This window comes from Lampetra fluviatilis, chromosome 1 (genome assembly GCF_964198595.1).
Source record: "Lampetra fluviatilis chromosome 1, kcLamFluv1.1, whole genome shotgun sequence".
In the NCBI taxonomy this organism is placed as follows: domain Eukaryota; kingdom Metazoa; phylum Chordata; class Hyperoartia; order Petromyzontiformes; family Petromyzontidae; genus Lampetra; species Lampetra fluviatilis.
The window spans coordinates 7,527,559-7,549,563 of record NC_136275.1 but is presented as its reverse complement, the minus strand read 5'-3'; the positions used below and the strand labels follow the sequence as shown (position 1 = coordinate 7,549,563).

Below are 22,005 nucleotides of genomic sequence, written 5' to 3'. Positions count from 1 at the left end.
AATTTCAATAACATTTTTTTAACTTTCTTAATAAAAACAATATTTGAATACAAAATTAAAATAAAGAAAATTTTAGGTAGAGCATTGCCCCACCTTATTTCATGACCTTTTCATTAAATCGTTTTTTCTCGATGTTCTTGGTGCTGAGTTGTGAATAATAATAAATGTTTGATACATAGTAAGGTTGGGAATGCTGAGAGCTCAAAGAGCCAAGGTAATGTCAACTATTGTTACAGTTGCCAATCTATAAATTGATCAATAAAGGATGATCAATTTATAGATACCCCACTGATTTTAATGGCATTTTATTTGTAATGACCTCAGATCATACATCCTTAAATGTTGTAAGCTAATCACACTGGCTTTCTTAGCCAAAGTGTATAGGGACTGTTGTAAGATATGATAACTGTATTACAATCTGTGAGAGACATGGTGTTGAGATTTTGTATGAAAATGTTTGATTTTAACGTATCCTCGATCATTGTGTATGTATCCTCTATCAATTTAGTGAGTATCTATAAATGGATCAGCCTCCATATCTAACATAGACACAGGTGTGATGTTGAACGTATTGGCTGTCTCTTTGCCCACGTCCACGTGATCCACCTGCCATGCGGATATGCTCACCTGCGGCGCTGTCTGCGTGAACAGAGCAGCGCCGCTCCCTTCATCGCCAGGGCGCCGACAGGGTCCCAGTTGCTGTAGTGGTTGAGGAGAGCGGTCCCAAAAAACGAGAGGAAAATCGGCATGGCGCCCAGAAAAAAGAGCCAGGAGAAACTCGCCTGGAATCACATTTAAAGACAGCAGCACATCAGGCTGAGAGTGTGTATGGCTACCAACACGCAACCATAAAGTTTCCCGTTGAACCCATACACACACTATATATGTACATGATCTTTATAACCAGGCAATAATCCATCAAGACCTGGGCTTGCAGTTAGCAAGAAAATATAATCACTGATATGATGCACCACATTTGGCACTCATTTCAGGCTAAACTGATCTATAAGAGGGCCAGACTGGGTTTAGATACAACTTGCTGATGGTGTGCATGGCCTGAAACTCAATCTAGTTCCCCTGGATGGTTGCTTTGACCAATACTCCCATTATCTGTCTTGCATACACACACACAGTACTTAACATTGAGTAAAAAACTTTTATTTTCTGGATGTGATTTAACATAACTTTTACGATTCAAGGTTACAATTCGCAAATAAATTATTTTTGTTAGCCTTCGGATGCAAAGGAAAAAAGTTAAGGAATCAATTCTTACGTGTGATTCACCCAGCCAATGATTATCAGGTGCCACAGTCGTAAGATGTTAACTCCCTCGCCTAGGATGCAGGAGTTTATGGGTTCGATCCTGACCCTGACGCCTGTATATTTAGAGTTTGCATGTTCTCCCCGTGGTCATGTGGATTTTTCATCGGGTCCTCCGTTTTTAGCCTCCACGTTTAAAAACGTGCGTATAAAATTGCTAAAAAATTCCATAAAAGCCACTTCATTGAGCTTTTGTGGCTAGGTCGCTTCTGATTTTTTTTTTATATAGCTCAGTGGTCCTTACCTGGTAAAATAAAAAAAAGAGTTTATAGTTTATCTGAATGTAAGGGTTGACTTTAATCTATTAACCGTACCTTCTGAGTGAAGATGTCTGTGACGATGGAGAGTGGGATGGTGAGGCTCAGGGCAAGGGTGCCCATGAGGGATGTGGTCAGAAAGCAGCCCCTGCCAGACCAGCCACCACCACGCAGTGTCAGTCAGAGGGTTCCACAGGTTAATACCAACACACATTCTCATGCATTTGCAAGTTAAAGGATGAAAGTTAAAGGTGCAACCATGAAACTACTTTCCCATGCCATTGCTCCCCAGAAGGGTCTCCACTCGAGGGTATTTGGCCTACTTTTCACGATGGCCAGATGTCTTGGAAGAGGTGGAGGAATCCACACTTCATCTCACCACTTTCAACTTGCTGAATGACTGGTGTACCTATTTATACTGCTGCGTGGGCAGCGGCAATGGGATTTAAGAAACTTGCCCCAGTGTTTCAAATGCTATGTCAGGAGAAATGGCGACCTCTGGATTGCAAGTCCCGAGGGCTAACTATTACATGATGGCAGCATCTTACAGGCTAAACAGAACCATACATCCAAATATTGACAATGTAATATTAGATGTTCCTTTGCAAATTAATTTATTAAATTTTCACAAATCTATCACTGATCCTATTTTTTATTTTAAACACCCTGATATGGTCATTTTGAAACGATCCCACTGTGTGGTGCAGTGGCCAGAGCAAGTTTGCAATAGGAAGGTTACAAGTGTAGTGACATCGGTGATGTTACTGTGTGGTGGCGTGCGACGTACTTATGTCGCGGACAGCACCGTGTGTGTTGCTGAGTGAGGCCGGCTCTAGCAGAACACGGCGTGCGAAGAACCGCCATCGCGTACACCCCGTAGGTGAGTGTAGTACCAGCCCTAGCGGGGCTTGGTGAGCGCTGGGATAGCGCGGGCACCACGCATGGCGTGCAGTGCGGGCTCCCACAAGGGGAAGCGGGAGAGTGTCAGCCCAGGGGCAGGGTTGCCCCGGGCCATGGCACTCTGGTTGACCCCGTAGACACGTGATCCGGAGTGTCCACAGAGAGGCCCCCAGGTGTGGGGGCTAGGGGGTGATCACGTGTCCGGGGAGGGCTCTCGAGAGGGATCGAATGGGAGCTAGAACGCTCGCGAAGGTGGGCTGGGCCGAGGGCGGAGCCGGCCCCGACCCGCAGAGGATATAAGGTGGGTCCCTGAGAGGGACCGAGGTCGCTTCGTTCTACAAGCTGGGAGCCCCACATCCTACGTCTGAAGAGGCACCAACAGGTGGCCGGGACCCGAGTGAGGGTCCGGTTCATCGTAGCTGTAACTCCTGTGTGTAGTGTAGTTAGCTGGGTGGTCACCACCCTAGGCTGTATCTGGTAAAGGGGCAGTAACCCCTTTTGTACATACGTGTTGTGAATGTGTTGCCTCTGAAGAACGTCTGCGACTCAGTTGGACTCACTACACAAGTACAAATTCTGGTTGTCAGTCAACTCAGCACTTCATTTCTCCGGGGGATGATAAAATTTATATCACTATGTGGGATGTCTACAGAAGTTTTCCTATTGATATACTTACGTTTGTCATAGGAACGTGGACTTTTCAATCCCATCACTGACTCTGTTTTAACAAAATGAGCAACTCCCCAAGTACATTTCAGTGGGAAAATACTTAAAATTTTAAGGAGATTGCAGAAGTTTATAATGCAACTTGCCACAGTTCATAATGCAACTTGCAGTTTCTGTAGAAGTATGTACCAAATATTCACATGACCACACTGGTAAGCAGGTGTGCAGTAAATGCTTCGCAATGCCCTTCTAGTGGACATTGTGAAAACAGCAGGAAAATGGAAACCAAGTCACGATTTATGCAGTCTTGTGATATTGCATCTGGTGAATGTATATAAATATGTGCACCTAAGCCATTCATGGACAATGGCATATATTCACAATATCAATGATTTTGAAACATCATGTAAATGTCACATTTAATTATCATGGACTTTTATATAGCACATTCATTATTTGTTGCATGGCACTCAGTGGCAGTGAACTATTTTTGCTAAACAGTGAGCAGACAGTTCCTTGTGGCTGGGTAGCATCCTCACAATCATATCAAAGTCGTTATACTTTCGTCCTGACCAGGAGACCACCATACCTACCAGAGCCACAAGAACTCAGAGAGTACAGTGCCCACCAGGCCATTGATGAGGATGTAGGCCCACACAGTGTTGCTGGGAAACACAAATGTCTCAAAGCCTGCGTAGTGAAGCAGCGGGAAGCCAGGCCACAGGCAAAGCAGGTTGAAGAGCCCCACAAAGCCTGCGACAGGACAACCCAGCCAATGTCAGCGTATCTCCCACACAAGCACTATCAGAATCAGAATATGTATTTATAGTTGAGGAATCCGATGAGCTGGGAAGCTCTATTTCACAGATGTCCAGCAGGGGTAGGTCAGAACGTTACAACAACAATACAAAAACATGATAGCAGTTCAAAGTATAGGAAAGGTAAACAAATCACTTACAAATATACAAATAAAAATAAACTATGACCTAACAATAGCTAAATAAAAAAAATATAACTGAACATTTCATAGTTATTCTTGAGGGCTCAAACAAAAGGATGTCAAATGAAGGCCTTTTGTATTACCTCAATGTACTTAAAATATAATTTGTGTATGTTATTTTAAAGATACATTTAACAAAGCTACTGTCCATTTGGACCCTGTAAAAAATACTCTACATTAATTAACTTTCAGAATGTTTTATCATTCAAATATAAACGTTGGTTAGTGTATACTGAACAAAAATCTATGAATAGGAATCCATGTAAATTACATCAAAGGACGATATTTTCTGAATAAGTCTTAAAGAAGTGAATACCAATAATTCAATTAACTAAAAGCCAAATTGAGGAATGTCTGCATAAAAGGGAGCTGCAAACGTTTCCTCCACTACCTATCCTGTTTGCGCTGTACATACTGAGGCAATGGTATAAAGAAGCTTTGCAAAATGTCACTGGACAGCGTGATGTGCCAGGGGCCAATTACGGGGGCAGTGGAGCCCCAAAGCGGTAATAGAGCCACTTTAGACAGCAGGAATGTAACTGTTCATGGATAGCACTGTGTGAACTAATAAGTTACCTTTAACTAATGCATGTTTAAACCTTTAGGCTAATGCCATGAGCAAGTGGTGAGTATTCCATTTCACTACCATGGAGGCCAATCGATCAACAGCACAACCATTGTTGACTTCTAGCAGTGATACCAATTGAACCCAAAGGGATGATGAGCTTCATCAGTTTCTAATGTCTGCTATGAGGTGAATATATATGCTCTCTTTTAGATATACTACATATAAAATAGTAAATGACAAGCATATATTGACCCCAAATTGTGATTCGAGAATGAATACATTTTCCCTTGTTTTCCCCCCATCTCATTTCTATTGTCCTAATCTTGTGTTGTCTTGATTATTCCCACAAGTAACATTTGCATGTAACACAAATAATCGATGCTTACATGCATGGTTCAATGCATTTATAGTGAGCGCAAGAATTGATTTTCATGGTGGAATCGATGAATAATGGCTGCGTGTCAGATACAATTTGGCCATGCGCTCGGGTTTGACAAATTCCTGTGCAAAGCACTTAATAAACGTAGTACAAGTATGTATGTATACCTTCTTTCGCACCATACATAGCCAACCGTGCTAATCGGAGGTGCGGGGGGAGGACAACAAACTAAACACAAACAGCAGTTTTCAAGTAAAGGCCCCTCGCTGTGTACCGAAGAACATGGGTATGTCCAGCTGACGGTCGCCTCCTACGCTCCGCTGCAGCAGCACAAGGTATGTGGCGTACAGCAGAGCTCCCAGCAAGGACCAGATGGAGCCTGAAGACAGCAGCAGCAGGGCCAGAGGATAGCACGGGTTAATAGATTGAAAGGAATTACCCTTCTACAGTCTCGGTTACAATGAAGCTTCAATGAGGGGGTCATCCGTAAGGAGTTCCCAGAAACACTTAAGAGATGACTGCAAATGGGGCTGCCACTATTATGGGGGTTTTCTCGTATTAATAGTGTTATATTGAATACCCTCAGGATTACTTTGAAAATGTTCAAAGACCAATACTGACTTAATGGTTGCAATGAAATTGTAAAAAACCATCAATAGGTGTCCCCTTGTATCTGTGATTGCTCAGGTGGCTCTTGCAAGACAATGGATCTTATATGAGCTCTAATTTGGTTAAATAAAGGCCACTAAGTTGATTTAAATATAATTTAAGGAATTTATGTAATATTGTAAAAATCACACGGAACTTTTGAATTACATGGAACTGTAATGGTCTTGGACTTATTGATTAGATCTGCTGAGGCACTTACAGAGCTTTGTCAATTTCGTTTTCAAGGGGCTCAAGTTGTTTCCAGCTGGCTCCATGTGTACACGAAAGATGGATATTTAAGATTATGAAGTAATATGATACCCGCCCTAAGTTAGATCCATATTCCAGTGTCAATTGTATTCTTGTGTTATTTTGCAGGGATAGCAGACAATAGTTCTTGGAAGCTAATCAAGTTTGAGCTGAGGCAAGTGCTTTAATTGGGTGACTAGCTATTGTGTTGTATAAACGCATCCCCCATAATAAATGCATTCAAAGTTAGTGGGTTATTTGTTTGAACATTTTACATTTTTACTTTATGAGGGGATTAGTCCAGTATAAAATCCACTTCTCTACTGTCGTAAACTAAAGGAACGTATTACATTGTTAATCACATTCTCTGCAGATATGCTTCTCATGTCCATTCCTGGGTATTCCATGTGTTTGTTCAAAAACATGCCGAAGTGTACTCTATGTTGTGTTTGAGTGTGGTGGTAAAATTGTTTTCGCAATGAGTTATAATCTCAGTGACTCTTCGCCTTGTGTAACACCAGAGGAAATCATTGTCTGATCATGACCTGGATCTGCACTTGGTAAACTGAACCTAATATGGATAAAATTACTTGGCATGTTGACAACAGAAGTGGGGAAAATTACGATGTGGTGTGCCGCTGTCCTGAATAGGTACTCACAGCACTTTCCCCATCCTTCTACCTCACTAAAGAAGGGACATTTTCTGTCGGTGGGGTAGTGGACAGAGACAAAGGCACACGCTTGTGAATTTATGGTCAATGCCATAAGAGAAATGAAATGTTTAAATCATATTGCTGTTAGTGAGCACCTATTAAGGTTAACGTGCCACAGAATGAAAGTAAGGCAAACACCATCCCCGAGCCATCACAATTGCTGACGTCGACACACTACAAAATGGATCGTTAGGCTAAGCTGACCTGATGGATCCCAGAACTAGGTCCAGGTAGCAATATTCACTGGATTAGTGTTTCGCCATAATTTACCCTGCATTACCAGGAACACAACAGCATTTTAACCTTCATGTTGAACGTGAATTTCGTTCACACCATTCGTCGTCAGCCATGCTAATCGGAGGTGAAAATATGTATCTCTATATTATATCACTTATAAATATGTATGCTCCCAATTTTAAGATGATGAAAAAAAATCAAGGCTAGATACAAAATCCAGGATGTGACATCACAGGGCATGACATCCCTTCTATGGCATTACATTTGAGCTTTTCTTACCAAAAGTGTCATCACATGATGATATTTTAACAACAAACACCTGTTGTCACCATTGCTAAAGTTATTAACATCTAAATATATATGTTATGTTGACTCGTGTTTTAATGATGAATCTTAATACAATTTTACCTAAAAAATCAGAAAATCTAATTCACACGCAGAAGTATTATGTACTAGCAGGAAGTACCTGGCTTTGCCCGGGTGAAATATATTTCAAAACTTGTCTTCTCTTAAAAAATATAACATATACATACACAAATACTAAGCTATTGTGAGAGCCCGGCATTCTGTTTGTCTGTCCATTTGTCCGTCAACAAAAATTTAAGAGCCTTTCAGAAGTCCTGAATAAAAAAGTTAAAGTGGGGGGTCAATAGTTGATATAAAAAGTTTCCCAAAATTATCGACCTCTCCCACTACCCAATTTTTTTGGAGGCATATATATACCTACACACCCTACATACAATAGAGTTAGTAGGACCTACTGACTCTATAGTAGCATCTACTGACTATAGTACTGACTGTAATATTATCTACTGACTCGATAGTTGTGTAATGAGTGGCTCCGGCATAGTAAATGACTTCAAGTTGTTTATTAATAAATCTGCGGTACAGCCACGTCTCTCTCTCTCTCCGCGGATGTCGACCTGCTCTCGTGGCTGTACTGCCCCGCACCACGTGGCGCTCACCCCGCTCGCTAACATACCGCTGGATGGCAGCACGCTAGGGAGCGGCTGGAGGTCGAGCCGCCACGTGGCAGGTGGAGATGGCGGGGCAGCAGCGACGGGGAGCTCCTCTTGATCTTCGGACACCGACCCCTAACGTTGCTGTGCCCCCGGCATATATTCGCTCCCTGGAGGCTAAGCCCCGCCTCTGGCCACGCCCCTCCTGGAACCTTCGGGAACGTTCCAGAGGCTTCGCTGTTAGATCCGCCTAATCACCTGGCCCCAGATGTAATCGCTACTATAGATAAACCGTGGACAGTATAAGGTAATGTAACCCCTACAATAATACAGGAGATGGCGCTCTCTTATTACAGTAGTATCTACTGACTATAGTAGTATCTACTGACTGTAATAGTATCTACTGACTCTACAGTAGTATCTACTGACTATAGTAGTAACTACCAACTCTATAGCAGTATCTACTGACTCTATAGTAGTATCTACTGACTATAGTAGTAACTACCGACTCTATAGCAGTATCTACTGACTCTATAGTAGTATCTACCGACTATAGTAGTAAATGCCGACTCTATAGCAGTATCTACTGACTCTATAGTAGTGTAGTGCCATGGATGGGCTGCACTTGCAGGCAACAGGCATCCCGGAAGCGGTTGGGGGTTGTGAGGGGTCCTACGATCCCTCGCAAACACTCCCAACGGCCGGGGGGGGGGGGGGCTGCGGATGCAGTGGGCTACAATGGCAGACATGCGGACCTCGGTGAGGGACTCTGGGTCACCTGCGTCCCTCACGGAGGTCCGCACCTCGGCTGAGAAACGTATATAAAGCAGACCTCTGAAGAGGTCCAGGCAGTTGAAGACGACCAGTTTAAGCAAGAAGACCTGCTAGAATAGGACCCTGGACCCCTAGCTTCGCCGTCCTTTTAAGGGCCGAAGCTCTGTGAGGCCAGTGGTGGACCCTGGGTCTCCCATAGGATATTATAGCCGGGGGACCTGGAGCACAGCCAGGGTAGGCACGCTACGTAGGAGGCGTATACTATACCGAGTGGAAGTGCTCGAGATAAACTGTACGAGGAGTTGATGTTTAGTAGTTAGTAGTTAGGGCGCGTGTGTATAATAACGACGTGCCCCCTACAAAGTGTCTCCGGAGAAAACACTACAGTAGTATATACTGACTATATTAGTGATGACTAACTCAATAGTTGTATCTGCTGACTCTATAGCAGTGTCTGCTGACTCTATAGTAGTATCTAGTGACTAAATAGTAGTATATGGCTCAACAGTAGCATCTACTCACTGTATAGTAGTATCCACTGACTCTGCAGTAGCATCTACAGACTCTACAGTAGTATCTACTGACTATAGTAGTAACTACTGACTCTACAGGAGTATCTACTGCCTCTACAGCAGTATCTAACGACTCTATAGTAGTAACTAGACTATGGTAGTATCTACTGTAGTATCTACTAACTCTATAGTAGTATCTATTCACTATAGTAGTAACTACTAACTCAATAGCAGTATATACTTACTCTATAGCAATATCTATGGACTCTATAGTCGTATCTACTGACTCTACGGCAGTATCTACTAAACTCAATAGTAGTATCTACTGACTAAAGTAGTATCTACAGCAGTATCTACTAACTCAATAGTAGTATCTACTGATAAAAGTAGTATCTCCTGACTCTACAGTAGTACATACTGACTCTACAGTTGTATCTGCTAATTATATAGCATTTACCGACTCTACAGTAGTATCTACCGACTCTATCGTAGTATCTACCGACTCCATAGTAGTATCAACGGAATCTATAGTAGTATATATTGACTCTATAGTAGTATCTACTGAGTTTATAGTCGTATCTACTGACTCTATAGTAGTAACTGCACACGTTGAGGTAAATCCTGTTCAGGATTCCTGTTCAGGATTTACCTCAGTGTTGTGCTTGTCTTTTGCCTTTTTTACACGAAAAAGAACCTCCCTAACGAGCTCGTGTGCGTTGCTAGGGGCAACCGTGAGTCAGCATTTCCGCGCATGCGCAGATGCGTGCTTCAGCATACATTGTTAAAGAGTGTGATTTTACTGGTAGGAACGAAGTGGACCAGCCACCAATATATTATATCGTCCGTCCGTTTGTCCGTCCGTCCGTGTAGCAACATCGCCCCCTACTGCAAACACTTGGCATGACCCTAAAAAAACCGAGACCTAGGCCTGAAACTCTCCCTTCGTATCGTACCCCAGCGTGTGTGAAAGGGAGTTAATGTTTAACACTGTTACATTCCCTGATGTTTTTAAATAGAAACATTTACATTTAAAGCTTTTACATAATTAATTAAAACATTTATATTAACAATTAACTCACGGCGGCCTAAGGCCTACAGCTAGGCCTAAAGCCTAGACCTAGGCCTCAAGCTCTCCCTTCGTATAGTTCCCCCGTGTGTGAAAGGGAGTTAATGTTTAACAATGTTACATTCCCTGATGTTTTTTAATAGCAACATTTACATTTAAAGCTTTTACATAAATAATTAAAACATTTATACTAACAATTAACTCACGGCGGCCTAAGGCCTACAGCTAGGCCTAAAGCCTAGACCTAGGCCTCAAGCTCTCCCTTCGTATAGTTCCCCCGTGTGTGTGACAGGGAGTTAATGTTTAACAATGTTACATTCCCTGATGTTTTTTAATAGAAACATTTAAATTTAAAGCTTTTACATTAAAAACAACTCCCTACCCCCCCCCTCGTCGGCGGCTCTCCAGCCGAGCCAGGCCTGGGAATCTCTCCCCCGCTCGGGGTGTATTGGGCGGGGCTACAGCGGCAGGGGGCGGGGCTACACGGGGCTGGGCGGGGCAACAGCGGCAGGGGGTGTGGGCACGAGGTGGAGGGCGGGGCTACGCGGGGTTGGGGTGGGGTTACGGCGGTAAGGGGCGGGGCAACGAGCTGGGGGCGGGGACACCGAGATGGGGCGGGGCCACGGGTGGCCGGGGCGGGGTTACGCGGGTGGAGGGCGGGGCCACGGGGCATCCACTTATTGGCGGCCATTTTTTGCCATTTCATTTTATTATAGCCATTCAATTGTTTGGTCCTACCAGCCCACCCCACAGGGTCCTGTTATTAGGTTACATTTGACCAACGGCAAATACATGTATAACGTTCTGGGGCTTAGTTTGTTGTATCTGTGTACTTTGTTGAAACGTAAACCCAACAGTTTGTCAGTTAAAAGCGTTACACGTCCACACACACAGAAAAATGTACTTTTATAGGTAAGATACTGCTTATCCAAACATAACTATCGTGGCACTTGTGGCTTACATGCTACAGTGGGATGAGTGATGCATATAAAAACCTTCTAAAGAGCCACCTCACCTGCCATCACAGCCTCAGCAGAAGAGCTCGCCACAGTCGAGAGACTAACAAGCAGCACACCACCAATGCTGTGTGACAAACAAGCAACACTCTTAGCGGTCCTTGCAATTGAACATTATCAGCATGACAAAGTGCAAGTTAAAAGTCTCCTTGCCCAAATGAGAGTCGTGCAGTGCTTATATTTATTGGCAGTCGTGCATCAGTGTACAACACCTCTTATAGGAAAGAGTGTATGTGCTCTCAGCAATGGGTTGTTCCTTGTGTGGAATGCACTATGTATATTTTCATAATAGTGTATTTCTACAGGAATTAGCAATTATTGACATATGTGATCCCACTGGAAGCAAACTGACCACTGGAATTTTCTAGAACAATGAAATCAGTTGAAGGGACTTAGACCTTTGAAGAAATGCATTTTATAGAATCCAGAGTTCAAGAGCATCAAAGATAACAAAAAATTCCTTTGTCCTCTGTGGATTTTTCTCCGGGTTCTTGGATTTTTACCTCCAAATTTAGAATCAACATGTGTTTACAGTATTTGGCTGATGTAAATTTCAATATGATAAGCCATTTTGTTGACCTATCATTTGTGGTCAGGTCACTTCTGAAAACGGGCTTCATGGCTCAGTGGGCCTTACCTGCTAAAATAAAAATAGCAGTACCAAATTTAACAATTTTAAGTCAGGCGCTTTCGTCTTTCTTCATGTTAAGTCAATGAAGAAAGAGGTACATATTATTTAATGAACTAGATAGTTTCCATGAAAGCTGACCGACTATCCCAGGATGAACATCATGCTGGCATTTTTTTTAAACAAAAGTTTTTGTGTTGTCTCTCTAAACCAGGCTCATGGATGAATATGTAATGCGGCTAAGATGAGCAGCCATAATAACACTTTACAGTCTACACTGGGATAATATTTATAGTAATGGAGAAAGTTTAACAGGACATGGAACGCAGTTTGGTGTCCGTGACAGATCGGGCTGTGGTGAACTCTACCTCATGTCTGGGTTTTCTCTGGGCAGTCCAGTGTCACGCAATGTAAAACATAAAAATTATCCGATTTGTTTTGTAAAAATACCTGAGTCTTGAGACTCAGGTAGGATTTCAAGGGTAAGTATGAGGACATAGTATCTCAATGCTAATACAATTTTGAATGACTAAAATTCCACTTTCCTATGAAGAGACAAATCTGTCCATTGGACAATTTCTGCAGACTTTCTACAGTATGGTATGAACTTTATTTCATTATCGTCCACAGACGGATGATGGGCTGACTAGGATTTGAACTGAATTGGAATTATCAGACAGTGCTCTGCAATGTTGTCACCCAGCCGTGGGCTCGTGAGGTAGCAAAACTTTAAGAACATAGGCACATTAGGGAGTAAAAACAAATTGATGAGTGAGAAAAGCCCATGGGCTACGATACCTCAGTAAGACTGCCAAGAGCTTGGAGAGAGAGAACCGGTCATTGCTGCTGCTGGGAAGGAATGCTGCCAACACCAGTGTGAAGAGACCTGTAACACATTTCAGGTAAAGCTGACTCCTAATTTCAGGCCAACTTAGAATGTAACACAGCGCTAGTTCCCAAACTGGCAACAACATAATTCAGACCTCTACAGTACGGGGATGTGTAATGGTCATGCAAGGTTGCAAGTGAAGTGATATGATTTCAGACAACGTAAAAAAAGGCATCCACACAAGCCAGCTTGAGATATATATTACTATACTCTTACAATATTTTATCAGATTAGTTTGGCCCGTTGAGTCATGGCCATGTTAAGTGGCTCTCAAAAATGAAAAAATGTCTTAGTCTAATTCTAGATTTGAAGCTTTCGTGACTGCAAGGATTCATATTCTTAGGTTTTTTCGGTAAAGTCATGTAGGTAAAACATCAAAATTAATAAAAATAAAATAAAATAAAAAATCACGACGTTTCGGAGGCAACACAAGTCTCCGTCATCAGGTGGGACCGTCACAGCCAGATTAGCTGCATCAAGTGAGGCAATGATTCAAGATGTAATCCCTTAAAAGCAAGTTGAGGGGGGAGGAGAGGGGGGGGGGGCTCATCAGAATGTGGTAGCCAATGAATGGAACGTATCGGGAGGGAGGGGGGCGGGGCTCAAAGACGGCACGGAGTGCCACGTACAACGTATCGGGAGGGGGAGGGGGGCGGGGCCAAAAGGATGGACGACGGCGTGGACGCGGTTGTGCGCAAGCAACTACTGCTGCACACGCCAACGCATTGGACAGAGAGGGGGAGGGGAGGCCAGATACACATGATAAAAAATAACGAAAATGCCCATGTTTATACCAATGCTGGCTGGACAATGAAGAGAGTACTGTTAAACACTGGGGATGTTAACACTCGGTAAAGTAAAGTAAAAAAGTGCCTGTCAGATAAGATGGTCCAAAAAAGTGTAATTAAGTCTTTTTTGCGTGGTTGATAACATCTTTCCAATGATTACTAAGTTTGTACCCATCATCACGGTTGAAATTATGTCTGTGTTTGTATATTTGTATGGCTTCGTGTACAAACCTTTGATGGTAGCCAGGAGGTTTGCAGAGAACCTTGGTCTCAGAAAAGACAATTTCATGAGAGCCCACCGAGTTGTAGCAATGATCGGCAACGGCCGAAGAATCAGTTCTGCCGTGTTTCAGATCTGACTTGTGCTCGCGGACACGATCAGAAACATGACGTTTCGTTTCTCCAATGTAGCAATCACCACAAATGCAACTCAATTTGTAGACTCCAGGATACTGTAAGGTAATACCCATCGCTTTCACACTCACATCCGCTGCTGTGTCCTCACCAAACTCTAAACAGATCTTATTTAAAGCTAGCCTATCACTAATCTCGGAGAGAATAAAGTTACTCCGATCTGAACTCGATAATTTAGACAAGACTCTCTTACAAACACATTTAATGTTAACACAAAAAATGTCACCTTCTGACTGGAACCACGTTGATAACATGACTTCTGCTTCTGCTGACTCAATGTCAGCCAAATGCAAAGCTAACCTGATTTCTAAATTCAACCTCCTATCTAAGAAGAAACCAGAGCCACACATCGCAAAGCTGGATGTTAACAAGACCGTGATTAATCAGAGTAACATCCCAATTTCTGACAATCTAAAAACGGTACTGGCCAAAGGACTAAATTTCGCCGTCACCCATAAATATATACCAGTAGAGGATATGATTTCTCAGATTGATGTAGCCCTCAGAGGCATAGGACACATCCATGCGGATGTAGCAAGAGCTGAAATAGCTACTATTCTTAAGAATGCTAAGAAACCCACTAGTAACATCAGCAAAAACGAACGCTCTGAACTCGCGGACCTAAAAAAAAGAGATGATATAGTCATCCTCTCGGCAGACAAGGGCAATGCCACGGTCATCATGGATAAAGATTCATACAACAACAAAATCCTGGACCTTCTTAATGATGGGAGTTACTCCAAAATTAAAAACGATCCCACTAAAAGCCTAACGACGAAAACCAACAGTATCATCACGAGTTCGACTTCCCTAATCGAACCAAGCAAACGTCCCTTTCTAAAACCATCGGCGGCAAGACCTCCCAGACTCTATGGTCTTCCCAAAATCCATAAGGAAGGCACCCCGCTACGACCCATCGTGTCGACGATAAACTCTCCTACGTACAAACTAGCCCGTTTTCTATCAGATACTCTGCTCCCCTTCACAGGCAAGACCTCTTCGGCAGTACTCAACTCAACCCAATTAGTCTCTATGGTTAAGGACATGGTACTATCTCCTGATGATGTAGCATCTTTGTTTACCAAAGTCCCAGTACCGGACACCCTAACAATAATTGAGGACTTAGTCCAACATGGATTGAATTCTGATGTACCTGCGCTGGTTAGGCATTGCCTCACCAACACCTATTTTACCTGGAATGGCACCTTCTACAAACAGAATGAGGGTACCCCTATGGGCTCCCCCTTGTCACCAGTTATAGCCAACATGTTCATGGAAAAGTATGAATCAGACGCCATCCAGACATCCACCCTGCGTCCTTCCCTGTGGAAGAGGTATGTGGATGACACTTTCGTTATCTGGTCACATGGCCTCCCAGCATTGAACCACTTCTTGGACCACATCAATTCTAGACACCCATCCATCAGATTCACCATGGAAGTGGAGAAAGACGGTAAACTACCATTCTTGGATATTCTGTTTGAGAGGAGGCCTGACGGATCCTTGGGACATTCTGTCTACAGGAAAGCCATCCACACAGATTCCTACTTGAAACCGGATTCCCACCACCACCCATCTCAAAAGAATTCTCTCATCAAAACGCTATACCACAGAGCCCATGGCATTTCTGACCAACACCACCTGACCGGTGAATTAAGACATGTACATCGGGCCCTCAGGATGAACGGATACTCTGACCGTACTATCCGCCAAGCTGTCTCTCCCACCACACAGAAACAGCCACATGAAACTCCGACCAAAACTATCACATTACCATACATAGCAGGCATGACCAAAAAGATCTCCAAAATTCTAAACAAACATAAGATCCAAGTCCGATTCAGTACAGTGCATAAAATCCGTGATCTGATTCCATCTGTGAAGGATGTCGTTCCTGACTTACAGTATCCTGGAGTCTACAAATTGAGTTGCATTTGTGGTGATTGCTACATTGGAGAAACGAAACGTCATGTTTCTGATCGTGTCCGCGAGCACAAGTCAGATCTGAAACACGGCAGAACTGATTCTTCGGCCGTTGCCGATCATTGCTACAACTCGGTGGGCTCTCATGAAATTGTCTTTTCCGAGACCAAGGTTCTCTGCAAACCTCCTGGCTACCATCAAAGGTTTGTACACGAAGCCATACAAATATACAAACACAGACATAATTTCAACCGTGATGATGGGTACAAACTTAGTAATCATTGGAAAGATGTTATCAACCACGCAAAAAAGACTTAATTACACTTGTTTGGACCATCTTATCTGACAGGCACTTTTTTACTTTACCGAGTGTTAACATCCCCAGTGTTTAACAGTACTCTCTTCATTGTCCAGCCAGCATTGGTATAAACATGGGCATTTTCGTTATTTTCTATCATGTGTATCTGGCCTCCCCTCCCCCTCTCTGTCCAATGCGTTGGCGTGTGCAGCAGTAGTTGCTTGCGCACAACCGCGTCCACGCCGTCGTCCATCCTTTTGGCCCCGCCCCCCTCCCCCTCCCGATACGTTGTACGTGGCACTCCGTGCCGTCTTTGAGCCCCGCCCCCCTCCCTCCCGATACGTTCCATTCATTGGCTACCACATTCTGATGAGCTCCCCCCCCCTCTCCTCCCCCCTCAACTTGCTTTTAAGGGATTACATCTTGAATCATTGCCTCACTTGATGCAGCTAATCTGGCTGTGACGGTCCCACCTGATGACGGAGACTTGTGTTGCCTCCGAAACGTCGTGATTTTTTATTTTATTTTTATTAATTTTGATGTTTTACCTACGTGACTTTACCGAAAAAACCTAAGAAAAATGTCTTAGTCTGACATATGGCTTGTGGAGATCCACGGTTATTAAAACTTTGCCAATAACGGCACATGGTATGTTTTTATATTCATTCTTAAATAATGATTATTTTTATATATGCTAAAATACAAATGCTGCATATGAATATATCATCTCTGTCTTGGCATCATCTCAGTGTTGGGAAATGATATGTTACAATTGTTACGCTACAGAAATTATTATGCTTTTAAAATGTATTTTTACTATTTTACCCAAGGAAACCTCACTGAGTCTCAATACTTTTTCAGGAGGGTCCAATTTCAAACATTAAATTATAAATATATTTTTCGCATCAATTATATCTCAATTGTGTTATCAGATTATTTCATCAAATGAGGAAATGTCTTTTTGAAACTCCCATAGTGAGGTGAACATCAAGCGATGTCAGAGAACATCAAATGGAAGGCAATGCCACAAAACGATTTGTGGAAGCACTTCAACAGACTTGTCATCTCGTGCAACGCTTACTGGTTCTTTCATAATCTGAAATGTTTGTCACCACACCTGGAATATTGAGAATAAAGTTAAATCATTCTGGTCACTGGTGATCAGGCTGAGACCATTGGTTCTCTACATTTGACTACATGTTAGAATGTGGTTACAGCCTGGGTGATTGCACAGATGTTTAATCTAATATCCAAGCAGTCTAGGTTCAATACTCTGACATGGGTATTCGAACCCTAAATCACCTTGCCTCCTCTGAAACGCAATCACTTTTTAATGACAAACATAATAATGAAGCACTCTGAGTTCATCGTTATCATCAGCCATTGGTTATGCACTGCTGGATGAAGGCCTCCTCATGCCATCGCCATCCTTCCCAGTCCAGTGCTGATAAAATTCATCTCAATGCTGCACATTAATTCAGTTCTTAAGTGTTGTATAATTGTTCATTGGAGGTCATATGCAGCAATACCCGAGGTTGAAGAAATGATGTTCACTATGGCCACGTGTGTGTAGGCCAGGGCTTGCTGATAGGAGAAGTTTGCCAAGAACCACTGGAAGGGCAGTATACATCAGTGCATTAAAACCATGGGCAATAGAAAAACAAAAACTCCGTAAGTTTCTGCACAAAAAACGAATCACAAATTGTCCCCAACCATGTTGGAAATGTGTTTCACATCTTTGCGACTAATTGTAAATACATTTCTGTTACCAACTACTTTTTTGTAATACTGTATAGTCTGTACAAGTGTTGTACATTATGTATTATGGACCCTGATAGATAACTTAATAGTTGAAATGTCAACCTTCACCCCTACCCTGTGACACTGCAGGCACTCAAAATCTGAACTTTAAAAATATCTATATTCTGTTGTTTCTTGGCGACGTGGAGTCCAATGAGGTGGACGGTAGGGAGAGTGCTATGCATAAATATTCACACTAATTTGCTAAGTATAGTTCAAGTTCATTTATTAGGTATAGCCCTGTGAGCCATTCGGCTCTTGAATCGGGTGCAACCGCAACAAACAAAAAACAAAAACATGAACAAAAAACATCTTAAAGTGAATATGTGACTGAGTGCAAACAGTAAAGCTATAAGGAAGAGTGGCTACACTGCAGGTGCCTGGCATCGATTTCCACTACCTTTTGTAGATAAACATTCATCCCTACAAATAGTTGAACAGGCCTCATGGATTTTTAAAAACCTTATTCAAAGTATCTGCAGTGTATATGAAATGAGAGGCAATGTGGTGCCCATTAACCCTCCATCTGTATGGAGGGTTAATGTTCTCGATTAGAAGAAGTGGGTTTGTTTATAGCCACTTTGGACTCTTGTCACAAACAAAAAACACTGCAGTCCAAAAGGAATTGGCTGAACAAACAGAGTAGGGACCTCCTTAACAGTTGAATTATTATCATCGTCACCATCATATTTGATTCTCACAATTGTTTAAATGTGCAGCCTCCAGTATTCACCATATGAGCAGTTATTATTTTATTCCACAAAACTTTATGATAGAGCAAAATTAACACATCATCCTGTGTGATGTCCGGTTAGCTCAGAGGTCGAATGCTTATGTCTGAGCACTGAAATCATGGGTTGTGATTCGCACTAAAATATCTGATAATATAAGAAAAATCGATTAATCTACTGATTATTGGTTCAATTACTCAACTAATCAAATAAAAAGTCTTTGAAGTGCTTTTCCTGACCACCTTGTCTGTGGGTTCCCTCCATTAGGTCTCCATCTGGCTGTTCTTTTGGCAACTTGGTGACATTTATCCTTAACACATGATGCGTCCATTGCAGTTGTGCTGTAGTAAGCATGGCTTCAAATCCTAAGGAGTGGCTGAACTGTAGAACCTCAATACTGTAAACATTATTTTGCCATTTAACGTGAGGTATGCTGCAGTGATGCAGATGTAGTGATGATAGCGATACGAGTGAGGTATTTGTAGTGTGCCCTTCCTACTGATGCTCCACTCACTGATAGCATTTCGAAAAGGATATTTATTTGCCTCAAGACATGAACCCAATGTGACAATTAGGCTATAACATATTGGTTGCTTCATACTACGAAACGTCATAGGTCGAACATTGCAAAGGGTGTGTGGGGCAAAGCTCAGAGGTGGAGCGGTGCTCATCCCCCCCAAAGATGGTGTAAGTCAGTTGTGGAAATACTGCAATCTGCTAGTGAGAGTCAATCTCTTCATAGGACATCCATTGGTGACTCAACACAACCTTCTGATTAGGAGGCAAGTACCCTGGTACAATGCACACTGGGCCAAATAATCACGTGAAATCTTTTTTATGATCTAAACGCTAAATCTTGACTTAAAGCGTTTGTGACTGCAGGAATTCATATTCTTTGGGTCTTACGGTAAAGTCACGTAGATCGGTTCGAAGAAAATGAACCTATCTATGTAACTTTACCGAAAGACCCAAAGAATATAGATCTAAACGCTTTTACGGTTTGTGGAAACAACATTCAAAATGTAGGGTCCAAAGAACATCAATGATTGACCAGAGCTTAAGCAGTTCAACTTTAATGACACCTTAGAATGCACTAACCCCAAACTTAGATCAATGCATTACTCTGTTTCATAAACGCCTAAATACACGTTTAAAAGCAAGTAACAATTGTAACAATTTAACGATTAAGTCATTAATGAAGCACATCTTCGTTATCATATCTTTTTTTGTAATCAATAACTTTAAAAGTTTTACTGACTTCTGCTTGCACATGGCTTGACTTGCTTACAGTGAGGGAAAAAATATTTGATCCCCTGCTGATTTTGTACGTTTGCCCACTGACAAATACATGATCAGTCTATAATTTCAATGGTAGGTTTATTTGAACAGTGAGAGACAGAATAACAACAACAAAATCCAGAAAAACGCATGTCAAAATTTTTATAAATTGATTTGCATTTTAATGAGGGAAATAAGTATTTGACCCCTCTACAAACATGACTTAGTACTTGGTGGCAAAACCCTTGTTGGCAATCACAGAGGTCAGACGTTTCTTGTAGTTGGCCACCAGGTTTGCATACATCTCAGGAGGGATTTTGTCCCACTCCTCTTTGCAGATCTTCTCCAAGTCATTAAGGTTTCGATGCTGACGTTTGGCAACTCGAGCCTTCAGCTCCCTCCACAGATTTTCTGTGGGATTAAGGTCTGGAGACTGGCTAGGCCACTCCAGGACCTTAATGTGCTTCTTCTTGAGCCATTCCTTTGTTGCCTTGGCCATGTGTTTTGGGTCATTGTCATGCTGGAATACCCATCCACGACCCATTTTCAATGCCCTGGCTGCGGGAAGGAGGTTCTCACCCAAGATTTGACGGTACATGGCCCTGTCCATCGTCCCTTTGATGCGGTGAAGTTGTCCTGTCCCCTTAGCAGAAAAACACGCCCAAAGCATAATGTTTCCACCTCCATGGTTGACGGTGGGGATGGTGTTCTTGGGGTCATAGGCAGCATTCTTCCTCCTCCAAAAACGGCGAGTTGAGTTGATGCCAAAGAGCTCCATTTTGGTCTCATCTGACCACAACACTTTCACCCAGTTGTCCTCTGAATCATTCAGATGTTCATTGGCAAACTTCAGACGGGCATGTATATGTGCTTTCTTGAGCAGGGGGACCTTGCGGGCGCTGCAGGATTTCAGTCCTTCACGGCGTATTGTGTTACCAACTGTTTTCTTGGTGACTATGGTCCAAGCTGCCTTGAGATCATTGACAAGATCCTCCCGTGTAGTTCTGGGCTGATTCCTCACCGTTCTCATGATCATTGCAACTCCACGAGGTGACATCTTGCATGGAGCCCCAGGCCGAGGGAGATTGACAGTTCTTTTGTGTTTCTTCCATTTGCGAATAATCACACCAACTGTTGTCACTTTCTCACCAAGCTGCTTGGCGATGGTCTTGTAGCCCATTTCAGCCTTGTGTAGGTCTACAATCTTGTCCCTGACATCCTTGGAGAGCTCTTTGGTCTTGGCCATGGTGGAGAGTTTGGAATCTAATTGATTGATTTCTTCTGTGAACAGGTGTCTTTTATACAGGTGTTAAGTAGTTGTTGCTGTTGTAGACGGAGGTACTCGGAGACGGAGGTGAGTTAGGGGCTTCCGCCAGGGTTTATTAACAGGTATCACTATAAGGGTTCCCTCTTCACCCCTTCCACTATCCCCGTTCCTCCAGTGACCCCGCTTACGTCACGGGGTCTCCCTTAAATACCCTCTGAGGCGAGACGTCACGTGCACTGCCCGGCGCGTGCGACCCCACGTCCCGTGATGTCACAGCACCGGACAGCGCACGCGACGCCACCACTCTCCTCTACTCCTCTACATCACCCCCCCCCGTGAAAAAAAACAGCCGACCCGGCTGCAAGCACCCCGCAAGCGGGGCCCCACACCGGACCGAAGACCGAATATTCACGAGTTCCTGAAGGTATAACCGGCTGCTAGAAACTAAACCTTAGGGCAGCACGGCCCCTCAAGCAGAACAGCAACAACAAAAAACAAGACAAATAGACCCCGAAGGCCTCATCCGCCGGATAGCGCCGAACGGGCGCCAGGGGCTGGGCCCGCTGAACGGCCATCAGGGCCGTCACCGGAGCCGCATCCCCCTCGAGCGGGTATGCGCTGCTGGCCCGCTCCCCCGTATGATGTCCGTCTCCCATGCAGGTGGCCCGTCAGCGGGCAACAGGCCCACCGCCGTGGCCTCCGGTGACCGGGGGGTCTCTGTCGGC

The 22,005-nt window shown here is 43.3% G+C and overlaps 1 protein-coding gene across 3 annotated transcripts in view; it reads right to left on the bottom strand.

Annotated features, from left to right (window-relative positions):
- Positions 1–22,005, bottom strand: part of LOC144931216 (solute carrier family 35 member F5-like) — a 40,578-nt gene that overhangs the window by 1,341 nt on the left and 17,232 nt on the right. For all 3 annotated transcript variants that reach the window (XM_078855043.1, XM_078855039.1, XM_078855040.1), the window contains 7 exons: positions 17,734–17,815; positions 12,691–12,778; positions 11,264–11,331; positions 5,365–5,469; positions 3,737–3,896; positions 1,635–1,725; positions 628–782 (listed from right to left, as the gene is read on the bottom strand). In XM_078855043.1, coding sequence (XP_078711169.1) covers positions 628–782; positions 1,635–1,725; positions 3,737–3,896; positions 5,365–5,469; positions 11,264–11,331; positions 12,691–12,778; positions 17,734–17,815 — 749 coding nt within the window. The remainder of the gene's footprint in view (positions 1–627; positions 783–1,634; positions 1,726–3,736; positions 3,897–5,364; positions 5,470–11,263; positions 11,332–12,690; positions 12,779–17,733; positions 17,816–22,005) is intronic.